Source organism: Pelodiscus sinensis, chromosome 1 (genome assembly GCF_052426305.1).
Source record: "Pelodiscus sinensis isolate ZL-2025 chromosome 1, ASM5242630v1, whole genome shotgun sequence".
In the NCBI taxonomy this organism is placed as follows: domain Eukaryota; kingdom Metazoa; phylum Chordata; order Testudines; family Trionychidae; genus Pelodiscus; species Pelodiscus sinensis.
Window position 1 is genome coordinate 181,031,739 of NC_143052.1, and position 20,286 is coordinate 181,052,024.

Genomic DNA, 20,286 nt, shown 5'->3' on the forward strand with positions numbered 1-20,286 from the left:
GTGGAGCATGTACACACGCCTTATTTTGAAATAGCTATTTCAGAATAGACGTTATTCCTTGTATAATGAGGTTTACAGATTTCAGAATAAGCCATCCGTTATTTCAAAATTATTTCAAAATAATAGAATGGTTGTGTAGACACTCAGGGTATGTCTACACTAGTCCCCTAGTTCGAACTTTCAAATGAAGCCTGGGATTTAAATATCCCTGGCTTTATTTGCATGTTCCCATCCGGTCACTGTTTTTAAATGCCACTAGTCCAGACTAACTGCCCGCAGCTACACGTGGCAATTAAATGGTAATTCGAACTAAGTCCTTAGTTCGAATTACCTGTTACATCTCATTCCAGGCTACCACTGAGGCTGGAGCTCCATGTCCACCACTGTGCCACCCATCTCCCTGCCGTGCAGCTCATCCCACCCCCTCACACACACACTGGGTTCCCGGCTGATTTGCTGGTGCCCCCTATGGCACTCCTGCCCCACCTCCAGACCTCCCTGTTCCTGGGCTCTGTGGTCCAGGAGCATCTGTGGTCCAGCAAGGATGTTGCTGGATCAGGCAGTCCTGATTAATGGAGGTACAACCTGTAATATTAGAGAACCTAGCTCCTCTCATGGATGTCTTATGCCTCTATTCTTTTGACCATGTCTTATCTTCTTGCTTCATGGATGCAGACAGTCTTAGGGGAACCATTTTTTATGGGTAGTTCCATATCTAGAATTTTAACATGAAACAGTCTTGTGTTGTTCCAGTGGTTACTGAATTTAATAAACAGGAAAAATAAATAATTCTTCACCTGTTTGTTCCACATGTAATCACATTTACTTCATTGGAATTACACCAAGGGTAAGACTATAGAGTTAGTCCCAAAATAAGCAGCAAATGCTTAGAGAATATAAAATTGTTAGCTTTCTCAACTATATTTGGCACAGTTATATATATCATCACTTGTCACACCTGTGTTCACCTTCAAAGAGGCAATTGGGATTGTAACAACAGACAGCAGTAACCACTATAGATAGGAGAAATCAAGGAAATAATGTCTGAGTCATGTTTTCTCATACATTACTTTCTAAACAATCCCATCATTAGGCTATTTCTTTTCATACTTAGTTTTTGCTTCAAGATGATTTATGTGTGTGAAGAACTGACCAAATCCTTTCTGAGATTTGAAAACATATAGTTGCACTTGTTACTTTAAATATTACATATTAATTGTTGTTAAGGAATATTATACTTAAGTGGGGCATGCTGCATTGAGGCTGTTACATTATTTATATGCCTCCCAGGAAACCAAGCACAAAGGTGACTTTTGTATTCCAACTGAGGCTTTTATATACAATAATTTAGCAGAAATCAAGGCTCTGGTCCCATAATGCTATCTGTGCCTGTGGACCTTCACCTTCATGTGGATCCCCAGTGGACAAGAGTCCACCTGCATTGATCACTTTAGGATCAGAGCCACAGTTTGGAGAAAATCTGTTCAATATTTTTCAGTGATGAAAAGTTAAATTATTAAGCTAAAATCTTTTCAGCCCTATGATTTAGACTGCTTCAAAGTTAATGTAGTGTAGGACATTGATCTGTCTTAATAGCTGAATAATCTCAGGGAATGTCTATACTAAAGATGCTACCACTGCACAGCTGCAGTGTCACAGCAAGATGCTTCCCACATCAAAAGAAGAGCTTTTTTTCTGTCAATTAAGATAATTCATCTCCCCAAGTTGCTGTAACTAGATTAATGAAATAATTATTCCATTGACTTAGCCACATCTATCCTCGGAGTTAAGTTGACTTAACTCTGGCACTCAAAAATGTGAATTTTTCACACACACACATACGTGGAATGATGTTGCTATTTCATTTTAAATGTTAATTGTGGGGCCATCCTCACACTTGAGAATATTTCAGTCAGTGTTTTAAGGCATGTGAAGGAGCAGAAGTGGAATTCAGGTGTCAGCTTGAACATGTCATGACTGGACTCTTGAGTTCTTGGTTACTCCACCTTAATATTAAAATACTGCTATTTTTTCTTTTCTTTTTTCACCCATAGGATATATTTAACTTGTTAACAGTGCAAGGTCTGTGTTCAAATTGACTTACATTGTTTTGAAAAAAAATAAGTTCGACTCTGAGGTTATTTTAGCTGTGCAGCCCTATAGATTTTGAAATAGGGCTGCTGCTAATCCCAACAGAGTAAACATGAATGAACTTTTAAAACAAAACAGACCTTTTAAAATAGACTGGTATATAAGGTTTTTGATGCATAATGAGTAAAATAATTTATATTTTTAACAGTACAGCCTCAGATAATGCATCTTAAAAATGAAACCACATATGAGAATGGCCAAGCGACATTGATATGTGAAGCAGAAGGAGAACCTGTCCCAGAAATTACTTGGAAAAGAGCCATCGATGGAATAACTTTTTCTGAAGGTGACAAGGTAAAACAGCTTTTAATGTGTGTTTCTAGAGGAGCAGACATAGAAAGTCTAAATAGGTATTGTCGTGATAATCCTCTTTTTTTATAAATAGAAAACTAATGTAGAGAAAGATTAATTGGCTTCTATTGGTTCTGGAGGATACTTTGTATATAAGGTAATAGCACTGTAGCATGAACATTCTAACATTATAAATGAAAGTAATGGAAATACTAAACAAAATATATTTTCAAATTACTAAAATGGGAACTGTGAAAAATGACAGCTAAAGCTTAGGAAGTGTCCCCTTATTTTGGGTTCTTTAATTTCTTGACATGTAGAACCCAGTTTTTAGAAGTTCTGTTCTCTCACAGCTTTAGCTGGAGCTTTAGGTGCTCAACAGTTCTGAAAATGAAGACATATATGTCCAAAGCTGGGGACCCAGCAAGTGAGGTAGCCAGAAGAAAGGAAGTTTCTGAAAATTTTTGCCTAAGCCTTTTGGTTCTTTACTTAGCTATTCCTTTCTCTTCATTCTTCTCTTTTGTTCCCAACTATCCTTGATAAAGCTCAGAAAAACTCCTCACCCCACCATAAATGGAATACATTTGTTCCCATGTTTTCACAACTGAATGGGGTAGGGAAGGATAAGGTTAGTTGAATGTAAACAAAAACGTAAACAAATTACTGTTATTTTGGTAATAAAAATTGTACAGAAGGGAGCAGCAAAGAGCAGAACAGAATTAGAAAAAAGGGCATAATTTTGTCCCTAATTAAGTCAAAAGCAAAATTCCAGCAGATTGCAATAGGAACAGAAGAAGGGCCACAAAAGGGGACTGAGTTAAATATTTAACCATTTCCCTTTCAGTGGTGTCACAACGCTATTTGCTTTCTGGTATTTTTTTTTCTTTTTTCATGTATATTTTGGAGTTTCTCTGCTTCATTTGAAGGGAAAGAGAATACATCTTGATTGGTGGCAAAAATGAGACTATCGAGTACAGGAAGCAGAGCAGATGGATTGTAGTAGCCTCTCAGGTTAGAGATATTTCCATGTTCATAGTACCATTACTGAAAAAGTAAGGTTACGTCTACACTGGCATCCCTTCTGGAAAAGGAATGCTAATGTAGCACGTTGGAATAGGCAAATCCGCGGGGGATTTAAATATCCCCCGCGGCATTTGCATTAACATGGCTGCCGCTTTTTTCCGGCTTGGGGAAAAACTGGAGAAAAGCGCCAGTCTAGATGTTATTCTCCAGAAAATAAAGCCTTTTTCGGAGGATCTCTTATTCCTACTTGAAAGGCTTTATTTTCCGGAGAATAACGTCTAGACTGGCGCTTTTCTCCGGCTTTTCTCCAAGCCGGAAAAAAGCGGCAGCCATGTTAATGCAAATGCTGCGGGGGATATTTAAATCCCCCGCGGATTTGCCTATTCCAAAGTCTACATTAGCATCCCTTTTCCGGAAAGGGGTGCCAATGTAGACACAGTCTAACTGTTCAGTGATTCTGCCAGTCAGATTCTCCCAGAGCCAAATAGGGTACAGGGAACTACTAAATGAAATAAAAATGCACATTTTTGCCTCCTCAAGGGTCTAATAAAAAGTTTAAGGAAAATAATGGAAAGACTTTCATTGAGTTCAAATGGACTTTGCTTAAGGCCCTTCATTTACTTCCTGAACTCTGAGTGGCTGAGATAATTCCATTTTTTAAAAAATCCCATAACGATGAATATTTGCCCTCATATATATAATTTTATATCAGCATTTTTGAGACGTATAAATTAAAATAGAAGAGAGAAACCAACTGAAAAAATTTAGGTTGAATTTTGCCGATAATAATAATCTTCTATTGCATGTACAAAGGAAAAAATTTGAGTTAAAGAATGTGAAAGGTTCTTCTGGTTTTGCAATATACCTTAGGACAGCTTTGCCATGTTAATCACAGAACTCGAGTAAATACCATTAATAGCTTGACAATTTTTTCTGCAATCTGCACTAAGCATTTCCCTATATTTCACACAGTTTTATGCTCTCCATGCAATTGTGTAGAAGTTTAAACCTTCTCTGTGCATCGGTATTGATCCTTGTTACACTTCTCTTTCTTTTTTGATTGTGCATCAAACTAAAAAGGTAGTGCTGAGCAAACTACAAACTCAGTTCAGCTGCTTTTTGTGTGCTTGACACAGTGCACATAAAAGGTCAAAAGAAATGAGAATCGATAGGGTTATGCAATTGCCTTTTGGTCTTACCAGTGTATGTTCCTCTTACTTCGTTTCTTGCTTATCTGGAAACATTTGATGGGGATGAGAATTAGTCATCAGTTTGGAAACTGAGCTATGCAGTCTGGAGTTTACTTATATTTTCCCCAACTCACTTGCACCTAAACGTTTTTTCAGTGGTGTGCTGAAAACTTCATAAACAACAGTGTCCTCTTTGTAGCTGTTTACATGGACATTCAAACTGTATCTAAAAAAGGGAGTTTATTTTTTTTAAAAGAGCATTTAAGACTACAATACTTGGAAGTCCAAAATGAAAAATTATGATAATTCTGACATGAATAGCACAGAATATGAAATGTCTGCAATAATTCCTGTACTGTCCTCAATAATTTATTGTTCAACATTATGGGTATTTATTTATTTATTTAGTCTGTTCAGGAACCTGTAAGTACTTACTTACTGCAAGTAAAATGAGCCTATTCTGTTACAATTCTGTTATGTCTAAAAACTAATATTGGAATACATTTCCCCAATGCATATTATAATTTTATTAGTAAATTCTAATTCCTTTGAATATCTATCTATCTATCTATCTATCTATCTATCTATCTATCTATCTATCTATCTATCTATCTATCTATCTATGCATTTTAGAAATGTGCATCTGTCTCTCTATCCATCTGTGAGTGTGTTTAAGAACTTTTCCTAAATGGTAACAGCTAAGACCACCAGATTTGCTATGCAGCTTCCTCTTATAACTTAAAGCAAGGTCAGCGTTTGGTTATGCCAGGGTAATAGGATGTGTATGGAAAGCAATTGTTACATATCAAATGGAAAGGGAGGAGTTTCATAACAAGGACAGTTATACTCATGCATGACCACAGATGGGCAGTAAGCATCTTATCGAGCAGCCACTGGCTGGCAACATAGGCCCTCTACCCTGGCCTGCCCTAGGGAGCAGCTCCTAGATGCTGTGAGGCCCCTACCACTCCTGGGCCAGCCCCAAGGAGAAGCTGGTGAGCGGGGTGTGCAGCTCCCCCCATCTCCTGGGTCGCTAATGGGGAGAAGCCAACTGGTAGGTTATGTCTTCCTGCCCTTCCCCCACCCCCCACTCCTGGGCTGAGCTTGGGGAGAAATCAGCGAGCAGGGTACACCACCTGCCACTCCAGGCTGGGCCTGAGGAGAAGCTGGCAGCCAGAGCCTCCTCCTCTTCCCCTGAGCCTCCCACACCCTCCCCTGAACTTCTGCTAGCCCACTGCCCTGACTCCTTTATCCCCACACCCTTCCCTGAACCTCTTCTTACACCCAAACCTAACTCCTGCAAGCCCCATCTTCTTCCCTAGCCCCTCCTCATCTCCAGCCCTGACACCCACACCCCCACATCCCAAGCTCCCTGCCCTGAGCCACTCCTCACTCCCAACCCTGACTCCTGCACTCTCCCACACTCCTAGACTTCCGCCATAAGCCCACCACATCCCATGCCCTTGCTTTGACATCCACGAGGGGTAGAAGCCTAATCCGAACTAGCTAGTCCGTGCCGCGTGTAGCCGCGTGGCACGGGGTCCGAACTAGCTGGCATTTAAAAATGGCACCGGCCGGCTTCATGCAAATGAAGCCCGGGAAATTCAAATCCCGGGCTTCATTTGCAACTGCGGATGACTACATTACCCCCACTAGTTCGAACTAGCAGGGTAGTGTAGACATACCCTTGGACATATATTGCTGTGGTATGGTCTCTGCCATATCTTTAAGCATGTCAGTTCAACATTCGCAAACTGTGTGCCCAGGTATCCAAGTTACATTTCTCTCACATTTAAAGACTCTAGCTAATATGTCTCAAATGTCTCACATTGTTAGAAAGTGGGACACTGAGGCTGTTAGTATTATTTATTTCAAGTTTGCTCTTTCCTTCCTTTGAAAATGTTAGTAGGTTATCATTAACCAGTTTAGCCTATACTAGAAAAGTAGTATATTTGGCTACAGATTAAAATCTCTCAATATAGAGTATCATTGTTTCTTTTAGTAATATTTGTCATATAAGTCATCAGTTTTTCATTATTAAAGAATAGAAAGATGCTACTGTTTTTGGGGGCTTTTTTATTTCACCAAGTTTATTTGCTAACAGATATATAATGAATGAGATTGCAAGCCTTCTGGGCTAAAAACATCAACTCTGTATAGGCTAGAATGTGACTTTTGGGTAATAGATGTTAATTTGCTCTGCTTGTTCCAATTCATCCTATTAGTTGAGCTAAAAATGAATGAGAAAATTATTTTTTTCAGTACTGACTCATTTACTATTCCTTTTCAACAATAGCAAGAAGAATACTGGTACATGCCATATATTTGTTTTTTTCTGGATCTGGTGCTTTCCTCTCTGGCAGAATGTAATCTTAAAACAAAAAGTTACAAAGTAGAGGGTGGTTTTTTTTTATCTTTTTTAATTTGATCCACTATTCTGCCATGGATGGAATTTTGACTTTTCTTCAATAGGTTTTTTTTTTCTTCTAATCTGATTGATTTCTCTCTAAGGAGACTGAGAGAAATCTTGACTACAAGCCCAAAAAAAGCTTTTTCAAAAGAGCACTTTTGAAAAAGCCTCTTTTGAAAGAGATCCTCTAGACAGCCACAAGAGTTTTGAAAAAAGCGATCCACTTTTTTTGAAAGAAAGAACCCAAGCAATTTTGACACACTCTTTGAAAAAGCCCTGTTTGCGTTCAAGAACACCTTTTTTCGAAAGAGCTCTTTCGAAAAAAGGTGTTCTTCCTGGTAAAAATAGGTTTACCAATTTTGAAAAATTGCCATGTTCTTTTGATTTAATGTCAAAAGATCACGACAGCAGTCTAGATGCAGGTGACTTTTTTTTTTTTTAAAAGGCCACTTTTTTTGAAAAATCTCAGTAGTCTAGACACACCCTAATTGACAACAGATATTTGCAAATGAATTAAAAATATGAAGATTGCTCAGCATTTCTCATTTAGATGAATTATCTTGTTGAAAATGAGTATGAAAACCTCTTGTTCTGCATTTTCAATTCAAATGTAGGTCCTAAAAGTTTCTGAATGTATCATGGGGAAATTTACAACTGTAGATTCCATCAGTAATATTTAGAAGCTAGAGTATAAAAATGTTTTTAATGGGGAAGCATACTCATATTAAAATTTCAAGAGCACAATGTGTGTTATATAGATATAGATATGAATATGAATATGAATAATTATTCCAAAATATTGTTTATTTAGCATACTACACAGATATTTAGGACCTGCTCCAAAGCTGATGGAAGATGATGAAAAGAACTCAAATTGAGTTAACTGGGTTTTGTATAAGGCTCTTTTTTTAAATAGATAAGACTATATTTTGACAAATGTCCTTAAACATGTTTGTGTTCAATCTATTAAAAGTAATTTTTTAAAATATTAGAGTTGGCGATGAATTTGGTCTTCATACATATATTTTTAAGTTTAAAATTCTGTTAAGAGTGGCAAATCTATTTTCTCAAACTTTATTGCAGACCTTTGCTTTCCCTTTAATTCAGTCCTGTTTTGCAATTACAGTTACTTAGTTAATAATTGCAAAAGCCATACTCTTGTGATACATTTTTATTTTGCATTCAAATATGTAACTGGATTTTTCAAAGTATGTAAATAGACCACTACGATTACTATGAATCAGAATTTATACATATGTTACATAGTACAATTAAAATATACTGAGAAATCAAATGTGGTCCCTTTTTAACTCCTCAGCTTGTATATTTGACCAGAACATTCAAGAGGACCCTTGAAGGTATGTGTGGGCAAGCAGTAATGAGGCCTATGATGTCTATGAGGCCTGTGGTTTTCTGCCTATCTCAGATCTTTTAAGACAAAAGGGGAAAAAAAACCTCACCAATCTCTTATAAAACAATCCAATTGGTATGTTTCACAATATCTGTCGGACTTCAGACATGGAGAGAGTCCAAATAATATTCTTCAATCTTAAATTAACTATCTTAAATATCATAGGATTTGTCACTTTAAAACTTATATTAATTGTTATATTAATAGTTAAATGAGGTTTATTTCCTTTTTTTTTAGTTTTTATAACTTTGAAATTAAACAATGTGTTATGTATACAAAAAGGGTTACATAACACAAGAATTAGGCAGAAATCATTTCAATTCATATGAAAGACCCTGAAGATTTAAAATGTTTATTACTCATAGTATCATTCAGTTGCATGACAACAACGGAAAATGTTCATTCAAAAGAACTATCAAAGAAAATAAGGATAGTCCCTCAGAAGCTGTGTACTTAAGACACCAGCACCTACTTATATATGTGTGATGTAGCTGAAACTTTTCAGAATTGTAAACATGTGTTTTAGGCTTAGGCAGATTTTATCTTTGGAATTCTTTGGGATTCTGTGGATCTGATATTAATTTTGGCAAGGTGTAAGTTACACCTTTTTATATGGACCAGTCAAAACCCCTCCATTTGAGCTCAGGACACTGACCTGTTTTGATGACTTGCCCTGAGAGTTTGATGGATCTTTGAACTTTTATGCAGCCTAGAGAGGAAAAGGATTCAAATACCGCTTATTTTATGTTTTAGTAGACCTTGATACAACTCTTTTATCTCCAGCTGTGAATATATAGTGGTGCCTTAATGCCTTCTGCCAGATTTGCTTTCACAGATCATCTTATTTTATAGAATTTTTTTTACAAAAAGAAATGATAGCAAATATTCTGCACTGAAATATTGATTGCAAATGTTTAATGTTGAGTTCAAATAATTGTGATGTAAATATATTTGAAGTCTTATGCTGCTTCTATGCAGGAGGTGAGGACAGGTTATGTTGCTTTCACCATCATAACATCTGTGAAGGCAGAACTGTTTCAACTGGTACATTATTGAGTTAATCTGATTTCCTGACATTCAGTTACTAGATTAATTTTTTCTCTCTAAAGAATTTTCATTCTACATTATATATCCCATGACTCCCATTAGTCTACATCCCAGACTAAGCAGTTGCATATCAGAAAAACAAGTCAATATTTTGAGGAACAAAGGCTGTTTATTTTAGCATTGGCTAATTTGACTAAGTTTCTGAAAACTGCAGGAATGACCATAGCAGTGATCTACTTCTAATGAAAAATCAAGATCTTTGGGCAATAGTGGTTCTTCTAGGGCCTGTCTGCTCCACAGCAAGTTGGCTGCACAATAGCTCCTCATCAGGTTTATAGATACCTGTCCCAACCACTGCATACCAGATGGGACACATAGCCAGAATGAACTATCAGAAATGAGCAGTGTTAAGAGGTAATCACTGTAAATCCCCATATGTGTAAACAAGATGGCAGATGTACACCCCCATTCTCTTGTGGAAATTTATATATCCTGGTTTTGCGTGGGTTCAGTAGTTCCAGGAGACACAGAACTGAGAATTGTATAAAATTGCTCTAGTGAAGGAGTCACATTTGCTCACTCTTAGAACTGACATGAGACTTTCACCAAGAGGGAGTGAAGTATTTAAATCAGAAGTTGAGGACTTCAGTATCACAGCCAGAGGTTAGGGATCTATCACAAGAATGGATGGGTGAGGTTCTGTGTCTTGAGAAATGCATGAGGTCAGACTAGATCACTCTGGGTATGTCTACACTACAGAGTTAGTTCGAACTAACGGAGGTTAATTCGAACTAACTTTAATAGGCGCTACACTAGCGCTCCGCTAGTTCGAACTTAATTCGAACTAGCGGAGCGCTTAGTTCGAACTAGGTAAACCTCATACCTTAGTTCGAACTAGGTAAACCTGTGTAGACCCTTAATTTGAACTAGTGGGAGGCTAGCCCTCCCCAGGTTTCCCTGGTGGCCACTCTGGCCAACACCAGGGAAACTCTACGCCCCCCTCCCGGCCCCGGACCCCTTAAAGGGGCACGGGCTGGCTACGGTGCCCGTGCCAGGTGCAAGCCTGCCAGCACCCAGCCAGCAGACCCTGCACCTGGCATGGATCGAGCCATCCACCCGATTCCCCCCAGGCCTCCCCCTCTTCCCGGGACCAGGCTGGAGGCTCCCGGGAGCTTACCCGGGACCGCAAGAGGCGGGCACCCGCCTGGGCTTGTGCGGACATCGTGGACCTCGTCCACGATCTCCGCACTAGGCACAGGAAAGTGGCCGGCTTGGGCAGGAGAGCTGCCAGCCTGGCCACCCAGGAGCAGGTGTGCATGAAAATCAAGGGGGTCCACTGAGACCCCCGACCCTGAGCCCTGAGCTTACAATGGCCGTCCTGGGTCAGACCAAAGGTCCATCTAGCCCAGTAGCCTGTCTGCCGTCAGCAGCCAACCCTAGGAACCCTGGAGGGGATGGACCGAAGACAGTGACCAAGCCATTTGTCTCGTGCCATCCCTCTCCAGCCTTCCACAAACCTTGGGCAGGGACACCACTCCTACCCCCTGGATAATACCACTCCATGGACCCAACCTCCATGACTTGATATCACTTCCCTTTAAACTCTGTTCTTGTTCTAGCCTTCACAGCCTCCTGCAGCAAGGAGCTCCACAAGTTGACTCTTTGCTTTGTGAAGAACAACTTTCTGTTACTAGTTTGAAGCCTGCTACCCATTCCTTTCCTTTGGTGTCCTCTAGTCCTTCTTTATGGGAACTAATGAAGAACTTTTCTGTATGCACCCTCTCCACCCAACTCCTGCTTTTAGAGACCTCTATCCTGTCCCCCCTCCGTCTCCTCTTTTCTAAGCTGAGAAGTCCCAGTCTCTTTAGCTTCTCTTCATATGGGACCTGTTCCCAACCCCTGATCATTTTAGTTGCCCTCCCCTCTCCCAGCCACTCTCTTCCCCTTTCCCACCTCCTTTTCCCAGTCTCCCCCAGTTTTGTTCAATAAAGACAGATTCCATTTTTGACCACAATTGTCCTTTATTTTGTACATCAAGAAAAGGGGCTAGGGAAGGGTAAGTGGAAGGAGGTGAGGGAGGAATGGGGTACGAGCCCCCGATGGGGAGGACTGGGCTGGCTCTGCGGGCTTCTGGGGGTGGAAGCTCTCCTGCAGCCCCCCAATTGCTCCCTCTCCCCAGATGGCAGCCTGCGGCAAGTGCAGCCGGGCTGATGGCTGAGTGGTGTGATGTGCCCAGTGTGGGCACTCAGGGCACTCCAAGCCAGGACTGGTTTTCAAGCGGGGCACCCCTGAGAACTGTCTGTCCGGGGTGGGGGTTGGGTCCCTTTAAGCGCAGCCCTCGGCTAGCCTGAGACAGCATCTCCATGCTCTAAGTCCTCCTCTGATGCCCTGCCGGCACTGCTTCTGGCCAGCCTTAAGCCCTGTTCAGGGTCCAAAACGCTAATTCGAACTAGTTTTTAGTTCTAGACGCATTAGTTCGAATTAGCTTAGTTTGAATTAACTAATTCGAACTAACTCTGTAGTGTAGACATATCCTCTGATGGTTCACTCTGTTCTTAACATGTGTGAGTCTAACCATGCTGGAAAAGGTGAAAGACTTTGAAATCTAGCAGTTTCCATATGGAAGATGGGTGCCAACTGGTAAGGCAGGCATACATACAAGTTGGTCTTTGATTTCAAGTTATGTTTTATCTTTAATGTTATTCTAAATAATTACTTAGCTTTATGGAGACATGTTGTCATAGCTCTTGGGAGATAACAGGATCAGAACTGCTGAAGTAACATTAAGCTTCCTAAAGTGATAATAAAGAAGGGTAGAATAAATTGCAGCTTACATCCATCTTGTACAGGGAGAGGAATGTGGTTTCCCTCCCCAAAAGAGGTGACAACTGGAGGGCAGATAAATGTGTGGGGTTTCTCTCAAGGAGGATGCTAAAGGGTCAGAGATGCAGTGACCCCAAAAGTAACTTGATATTTATTTCTGACGAGATTACATGTTTGGTAGGTAAAGGTAATAATCTAATGCAGGGGAGAGCAAACTTTTTTGGCCCCACGGTTACATCTGGGTGCAGAAATGTTATGGAGGGCCATGAATGCGAGTGTCACCAAGATGAGATAGGAGGACTCTATGGGATATTGCAAGGGGAGAGGGGCTCTACAAGAGCAGTCCATGACACAAGCAGCCAGGGTAAGTCCTGGTAATATTTATATAGTAAGTCCCTGAAGAGTTCCCTGCACTCTGACTTTGCTGCCTAAAGTCATCATGGCTGGCAACATGGCCATCATTCCACCCAGACACTGGAGGAATTGAGGCTGTAGAGGAGAGGGGACAGCGGGGAATGGCTGAGGGCTGACCTCCTTGGGCAGTCAGATCACTAAGCTGTTGTGCAAAAGGGCTCATGTGATCTTTGGATGAATCAATAGTAATAAACAGGAGTAGATAGTTTCTATTACCAATGTATTTGGAATTGGTGTGACTCCAATTTGGTTGTCCATCACTGAATAAGAAAGTTGAAAAATTAGAGACAGTTTGGGTAAGAGCCATGAGAATGAGTAAAGGATTGGAAAATATACTTTCAGAGGAAAGACTCGTATAGCTCAATCTCTTTAGCGTATTGAGAGAAAGTTAAGGACTGATTTCACCCCTATTTATAAGTGCTTAAATGGGAACCAGATATCTGGTAATAGAGGGCTCTTCAAATTTGCAGATAAAGGTATAACAAGCTTCAATGGCTGGAACCTGAAGGGAGACTTAAAATAAGGCACATTTTTTAACAGTAAGTAGAGCTGACTGAGAATTGTTCTGTTGACTTTTTTTCATTGTGTAATACTCATTTGTTGAAACCAAACCTTTTGTGGAAGCACAAGTTTCCATAAACATTTTGTCAGAAAAGGATTATAAAGTCCAGGATGGAATTTAGAAAGAGAAAAAAGCCAACCTGCCCAGAGGTAAGAGTATTCATTTAAACTTAGGGAAACCCAAGTGTAAGTCCTAGGGCTGCATGATTCAGAGCAAAGATTTGATCCTGGTTCTCCAACATGCCAGGTGAGTGCTGTGCCTCCAAGCTGCGGAATTAATGTGTGTGTCTGTGTGCCAATGAATATTTATGCAAGGAGGAATAGCTCCAGAAGGAGAAACTGAGACAGAGCAGGGACTTTGAACCTGAGTTGTCCATATTTCCAATGGGCTCTAGCCACTTGGGTGTTTTCTGAGGTTTGTGATTCTCTCTCTTTTCATAAAAAGCTATTTATTTGGACGTTGCCCCACTTGAATTTGTTTGACTGGTCTTTAAAGTTACATAAATGTAATGTTCTTACATTATGTGAATTCGTTATAAATATGAATGGATATATCCTATCCGTTTGCATTTAATCCTTCTTCTAAAGTGCTAAATATACATGGAATGGATGTTGTCAAGTACTTTTTATAGTTTGTAATATTTCATGTAATGTTTTCAATAAAGTTCTAGAAGCTTGTAAAATATTTTTTTTTCTCTGTGTTATATGCAGTGCTTCAGTGTTCATGTTGGTCCCAGGATATTAGTGAAACAAGGTGGGTGAAGTAATATCTTTTATTGGACCAACTTCTATTGCTGAGAGAAACAAGATTTCAGGCTTACACAAAATTATTCCTTAGGATTTGTATACACTACAAAATTGCATAGACCTAAATTATGTTTTGCCACCATAGTAATTAAATCATTTTTGCAGCTCTTTCTGTCAGCTGTGCAGGTCCTCACCAGAAGCACTTGCACTGATGTAACTGTGAATGTGGAACACTGTAGGTCCCTTTCTGAAAGGCAACAATGGTCAACGTAAGCCACACAGCATCTACACTGCTTTTATGTCTACCTAACTACATCAGCCAAAGTGCTGTGCCTCTCAAAAAGATGGAATTATTGAGTTGGCATAGCAGGCGTGGTACATCAATGGGAGTGACATTTTGTTGTAATGCTTACAGAGTTAGGTAATGTGTGTTGCCTTACGGTATAACAGGTACATTTGTGGGGGGAAAGAGGGTACATAACGAAAGAGAACAAATCATAGCTAAGGGGGTGGGGGCTAGTGGGTAATACATTATTAGATAATAAACCATAAATCCATCCAGTGCCAGTTTACACAATAAACAGCCTACACCAGCTTCCCACCCTTCTTCTCCCAGCTAGGAAGGTGTTAACTAGCCACTTTGCCTAGAATGGGCTCTTAGAATATGTGTTAACTACTTGTGCTAAACAGTCTAGTCCACCTTGTGTGACATTCTGTATTTGTCTACACTGTAATTAGACTTCTGTGACTGGCCCACTCCCATAAGCATGGGAAGTAGAACTGTGAGGCGGTGGGGTTATTTCAGCACCCCGAGGCTTTGGACCCAACATGGTCCCACACAGGAGTTCAACTCACCAGCCCACACCTAGAGGCTCTGCTGCTATTTGTGTTGCCAGCTGCAGGCTGCTGACCACAAGCCCCAGGATTTTGGCTGCCGGCCCCTCTGCTGCTTCCCAGAAGGTCTGCTGAAGCCCTGGGCTTTGGCCACTGGCCCTAGTATTCTGTTCTAGGCCCTGACCCTAGGCTCCACAGTCATTCATAACTGTGATGAGGGGAGTGAATGGGGTTAGCGGGAGCCAACCCACAGGATCCTAGAGTCTGGCCTACTGCCCAAACTCAGACATCTAAACTGCAGTTAAACAGCTCCTTACCCCTTGCTCCACAAGCCTATGTCTTCTGATGTGTGCTGCCCATGGGTTTTAAATTGCAGTGTAGACATACCCATTAAATACATTTTTGGGACTGAAAGAGATCTATGTAATCTTTAAAGCTTGTCTCTCTGATTAGCAAAAGTTGGACCACTAAAAGATATTACCCCACCCATTTTTAATTTCTACAAATATAGGTTTTTCTGTTACACTAACAGAGAATGAAATTAACAGATTTTAATTTCTAAGTTTGTTTTATTCACCAAAACCTTCTGTTATATCCGTAAAGCATGGAAATTAATGTTAGTTAATTGCTGCACAGCAAAAAACACAATAGAACAAACGTATTATTTTGTAGACTTCTTTGTAAGCACCAGCCATTTTATGTGCCAATGAATTTGAAATAGTTTTCTAATAGCTATTGTTTCTTCAGATTAGGTGGTTAAAGTAATACAATGGGTATGAGAGAGGAGACATGAGATCATGTACTGTAAGACATCACCCAGAAAGTTCTGAAATATGTAGCCTTTCAGAGTTTTATCTACTGTAAGAGTCTCTTTTTAATGTGGGAGCTGTCATATAGCAGACCAAGTGCAAGACTGGGAGTGAGGGAACCTGGGTTATGTTCCTGACTTTTCCCCTCTTTTGCCATATGGCCCTGTAAGTCACTTAAATATTTTGTGCATCAGATACCTCGTTAGTAACATATAAAAAACCTTTGTGAAATGGTTTGAAATGTATACATAAAACAGCACTAAATAAGAGACGAATAATTCCTTTTTAAGCTTTATCTTTGCTCAGCGTACCAATTTCCTATAAAGCTGGGTTTTTTTGTTGTTGTTAAAAAACAAACAAATAGTATAACAGTGAGGAATCTGTGTTTGCAATATCCTTGTAGAACCTCATACTATAAGGGGAATTTGCCCTTTGATACCACCAATATTTTAGCGGGTACAAGTGAGTTTGGTCTTTGGATATGTAATTCCCTACCCATGTACATATGCTTATGGCTACAATTAACATACCTATCATAGGTGTGTACATATACATGTAGTGAAGAATTCCTTATCATGCCATAAGAGGGTATAAAAGTAATATAATAGCATTTAAAACATAGGTAAATTAGACTAAATTTAAAAGAAAAAAAACTTTCTGAAACAGAGCACTGCATTTTAGAATATTATATAAAGACAAGTATTTGAAACTCCATCCCTTATAACATTAAAAAATAAATTAAGCAGTGAACTAGAACGCGTACTGTGAGAAATGATCTTATATTGGTAGGAGGGTAAGGCAAGTGACCTGACAGTTTTTTTTAATTTCATCTTCAATTTATATAATTCTCTGGTTCTACAAACTAAGTGCAAGTACTTGTAAGGAGGTGACAATTGTATCATAGGTGAGGAAATTAATGGTATGTAGCACTCTTTAATTCATTGCAGCTTGAGCTTTAACATATCTCTCTGTACATTACAGGAAGCGGATATTAATTTATTGTGTTAAGACCAACACAGAAAGGATTGTAATATTCAGCCCCCTCCCCCCCCCCCAAAAAAAAGATGAGCTAAGAAAAATATCCAGCCTTAATACTAGATACAGTTATGGTGTTCACAGTTCAAGATGGATTTGGGTAAACTGGAGAAGGTTCCAAGAACATCCACAGAAATGATTAAAGGATTGTAAAATATGCTTTGTAGTGACAGACTCCAGGAACTCGATCTATTTAACTCAATCTATTAAAAGAGAAGTTGAAGAGTGTCAGCCGACGGTCAGGGCAGTGTGTGTGTGTATGTTTCCGAGAAAAGGTTTAACGTCCGTGCCTTTACTGCTAAGACCGGGGTCCCATCGCAGAGGGTGGCCAGCAGGCCAACAGACGCCCCGTTATATAGGAAGAGCTTATTACATCTTAGATTTCAGCTGCTAGAATTTCATAATTCCTTCGCAGCGGGCAGCCTTGAGGAAAGACTGAAAGATGCCCCAGTGGGTCCTGTCACCTGGGAGTGACACAGATCCAAACGCCCAAGCTCTTCCTATAACTGTCCCTTTAGACCGGCTGAAGTTCTTTTAAATTGTGCTTGGTTCTGTTACAGCAACTGAAGGAGTCAGGTTAAAACTTAAAACAGTTACAGGTTTATTGAGGAAGCTTATAAATCATATGGTTGCAATGGCTATTGTTCTATTTCTTAACTATTAGCAAAATATAGGTCTTAAAATGGTTACAAAGAAGATAAAGATAGAAAAATAGAAATAATGGTACCAAGTAACAGCTTACTCTTGCTATGTGTACACTTAAGACAGAGGACCACATCCAGGTACCATTTTTACCCCCTTCTGTGCCTCTCGACTCCAGCATGTCAGGCCAGGGCCGGTCCCTCAATTCCTAGGAAAGACAAAAATACGAGGTGGGCGTCCCCATAGAACCTCGGGAGGTCAAACACCTAACCCGACCAGCAGGTAGAGGGTAGAATGACACTCCAAGTGAGTGTGTGCTGGGCCCATCTTTTATAATCATGGGGTCACGTATTTCTCTTTCTTATCTTAATTGCCAATTGATGCTGGTCTGTCTGCTGTGAGACCAGTTCTTACAAGGGAGTTGTGAACTTAATTTACACTTGTAAGAGAGATTTGAGATGATTAAATTTTGAAGTACAGGACATTGTTTTCTCAGTGGGAAATTCCTCTTCCTGGGACTGTGTGTGTTCGAATCAACATAGATGCCAGCCGCAGCCTCGAGGCCAGCTTATTGACTTAGCTACTCTCTATCCACATATCTGTGTTTCAGCTTCTCAGGATCAGATGAGCCAGCATAGACTATGCTGATATTATTGCTCCTTTTCTGTCCTGTATGCTTCAGAGAGGCAAATAAGATGGATAATATAGGGGTTAGTCTGTCTGGTCACAAAGAGGTAACCAGGTCATAATCTATGAGCACATACATGAGAAACAAAAATTTGATACTAGAGGTCAACAGTCTAGCAGGCAAAGGTACAACAAGATTCAATGGCTGGAAATTGAAACTAGACAAATTCAAACTTGAAGTAAGATGTCATTTTTAACAATGAAGATAACTGACAACTTACCAAGTGTTGTGGTTTCCATAAATGTTAAGTTGAGATTTGAATTTTTCCCCCCTAAAAAACAAGCTCTAGTTCAAAGAGGAATTAATTTACAGGTGTGTCTTCTGATCTGTCTTATAACTGGAGGTCAGACTTGATGATGCAATGGTCCCTTCTGATTTTATTTTAATTGATAATTTCTTTGGTTTTCCATTATTTATCATAATCATAAAATTTAATTCCCTTTTTATAGCAACATAAAAGAAGGAAAAGTGTTATGTTAGTATCATCTTCATATTTACATTGAAAATGTAAACAATCCTAGAATACAGGTTGAACCTCTGTTAACTGGGACTCACTAGTCCAGCAATATCAGGCCATAGTTGTTCCAGGACCAGAGAGTCCCATTAGAAGTCTGGACTTCCCTCAGCTGGGCTGCTTGGCACGTCATAGCCAGGATGCTTGGAATAACCCAGTGGGCTGCCTGGCCGGGCCAGTAGTCCAGCATGTCATAGTGGGGCTGCTAGGGCAGCCAGGAGTCCAGTGCATAGGGAGCTTGGCTTGCAAGGAAGGAGGGAGGACTGGCAGGGTAGCAGGACTAGTGGAAGAGGACTGGCAGCGCTGGGGGGGGGGGAGAAGGATAGTAGAAGGGGGACAGATTTACCTTCCCTGGTCCGTCAAAATCCCTTATCTGGGATCATTCAGGGAGATCCAACCTGTATTGCTATGAATATGTGCAGACTAAATTTATGCAAAGGAGTTTTGTTTAACCAATACATTTCAGTGTCTCCATTTGGAGTTATGTTCTGTTGATCAAATACATATTTTTCTATATCTGCTAATTTTAGAAACCTGCAAATTCATAAGCATAAAATATAATGACTCTGTTTTGGAGTTTTTATACTGTAGCAAGTAAATAGTATTTTAGCAGATATGTTGATTCTGAAAACATATTGCCAGTATGAAAAAATGTCTGGTTACTTAGATCCAGATGTTTCAACACTTACTTTGAGTAGAATTTTATGCCACAGTTTCAGTTATTTCAGTGAGACTACTCATATCGTAAGCATTTACTCAGTGAGTGTTGGTAGCATCTGACCCTTAAAAACTATTTTAGATATTTGATCAATTGAAATAACTTTAAGACTCATAGAAAATTTTCTAACCAAGAATTAGTGAAGTGACAGGCCAGTTTATTTAACAGAAGTACTTGGCTCATGTAAAGAATCCTATGGTTTTTAAATAAATTACTGGTCCATACTCATTTTGTAATTGTCACTATTTTTGAGTATTGTATTTGCTAAAATACCAAATCAATCAAACAGTATTACAGATGAATCATTAACAAATGGGGAGGAGTGTTTCTTAAACTACTTTTTTTTTTTTTTACATCCATGTAATTCACACATGAACAAGCACATTCTTTTGAGAGTTAAGTAACTTTGTTCCTAGAGTTTGGAAAGCTGTAGTACAAAAGAAGCTTTATGCTAATATGCGAGACACAAAAAAGAATAGCATATAATGAAATGAAATAAACTAAACCATGGTAACATTATCTGCAACTAAAGTTAATTTCAGTATTGTGAAACTTGGCAATTTTGCTTAGGGTATGGGTACACAGCAGTGTTATTTCAAGTTGGGACATTTTGGTTATCCTTAGAAGTCTCTGGTCCATTTTGAAGTAGTAGATGATAAATCCAAATTACTTAGGGTAGGTCTACAACACAGTGTTATTTTGGAACACAGTGGAATTTCTGAAATAACTTAGTGCACATCTACACTACAAGCCTTTATTTCAAAATATTGTTGAGTTGGAGGACTTCTTACTCTGACTCATGATAACCCTTATTTCATGAGGAGTAAGGGAAGTCAAAGGTGGAGTGTTTTTCCTTCAGCTTCCTGCTGTGTAGACAGCATCAAAAGCCGAATTAAGATATTTCGACTTAAGCTACGCAGTTGACATAGCTGAAGTTACGTAGCTTAGTTTAACTGTAGCCCAGCTCTGTAAATGTAC

General features: G+C 39.6%; 1 protein-coding gene across 2 annotated transcripts in view; it reads left to right on the forward strand.

Moving 5' to 3' along the window:
- NCAM2 (neural cell adhesion molecule 2) overlaps positions 1 to 20,286 on the forward strand; it is a 545,555-nt gene that overhangs the window by 324,992 nt on the left and 200,277 nt on the right. For both annotated transcript variants that reach the window (XM_075910051.2, XM_006128839.5), the window contains exon 8: positions 2,300 to 2,445. In XM_075910051.2, the coding sequence (XP_075766166.1) occupies positions 2,300 to 2,445 (146 nt within the window). The remainder of the gene's footprint in view (positions 1 to 2,299; positions 2,446 to 20,286) is intronic.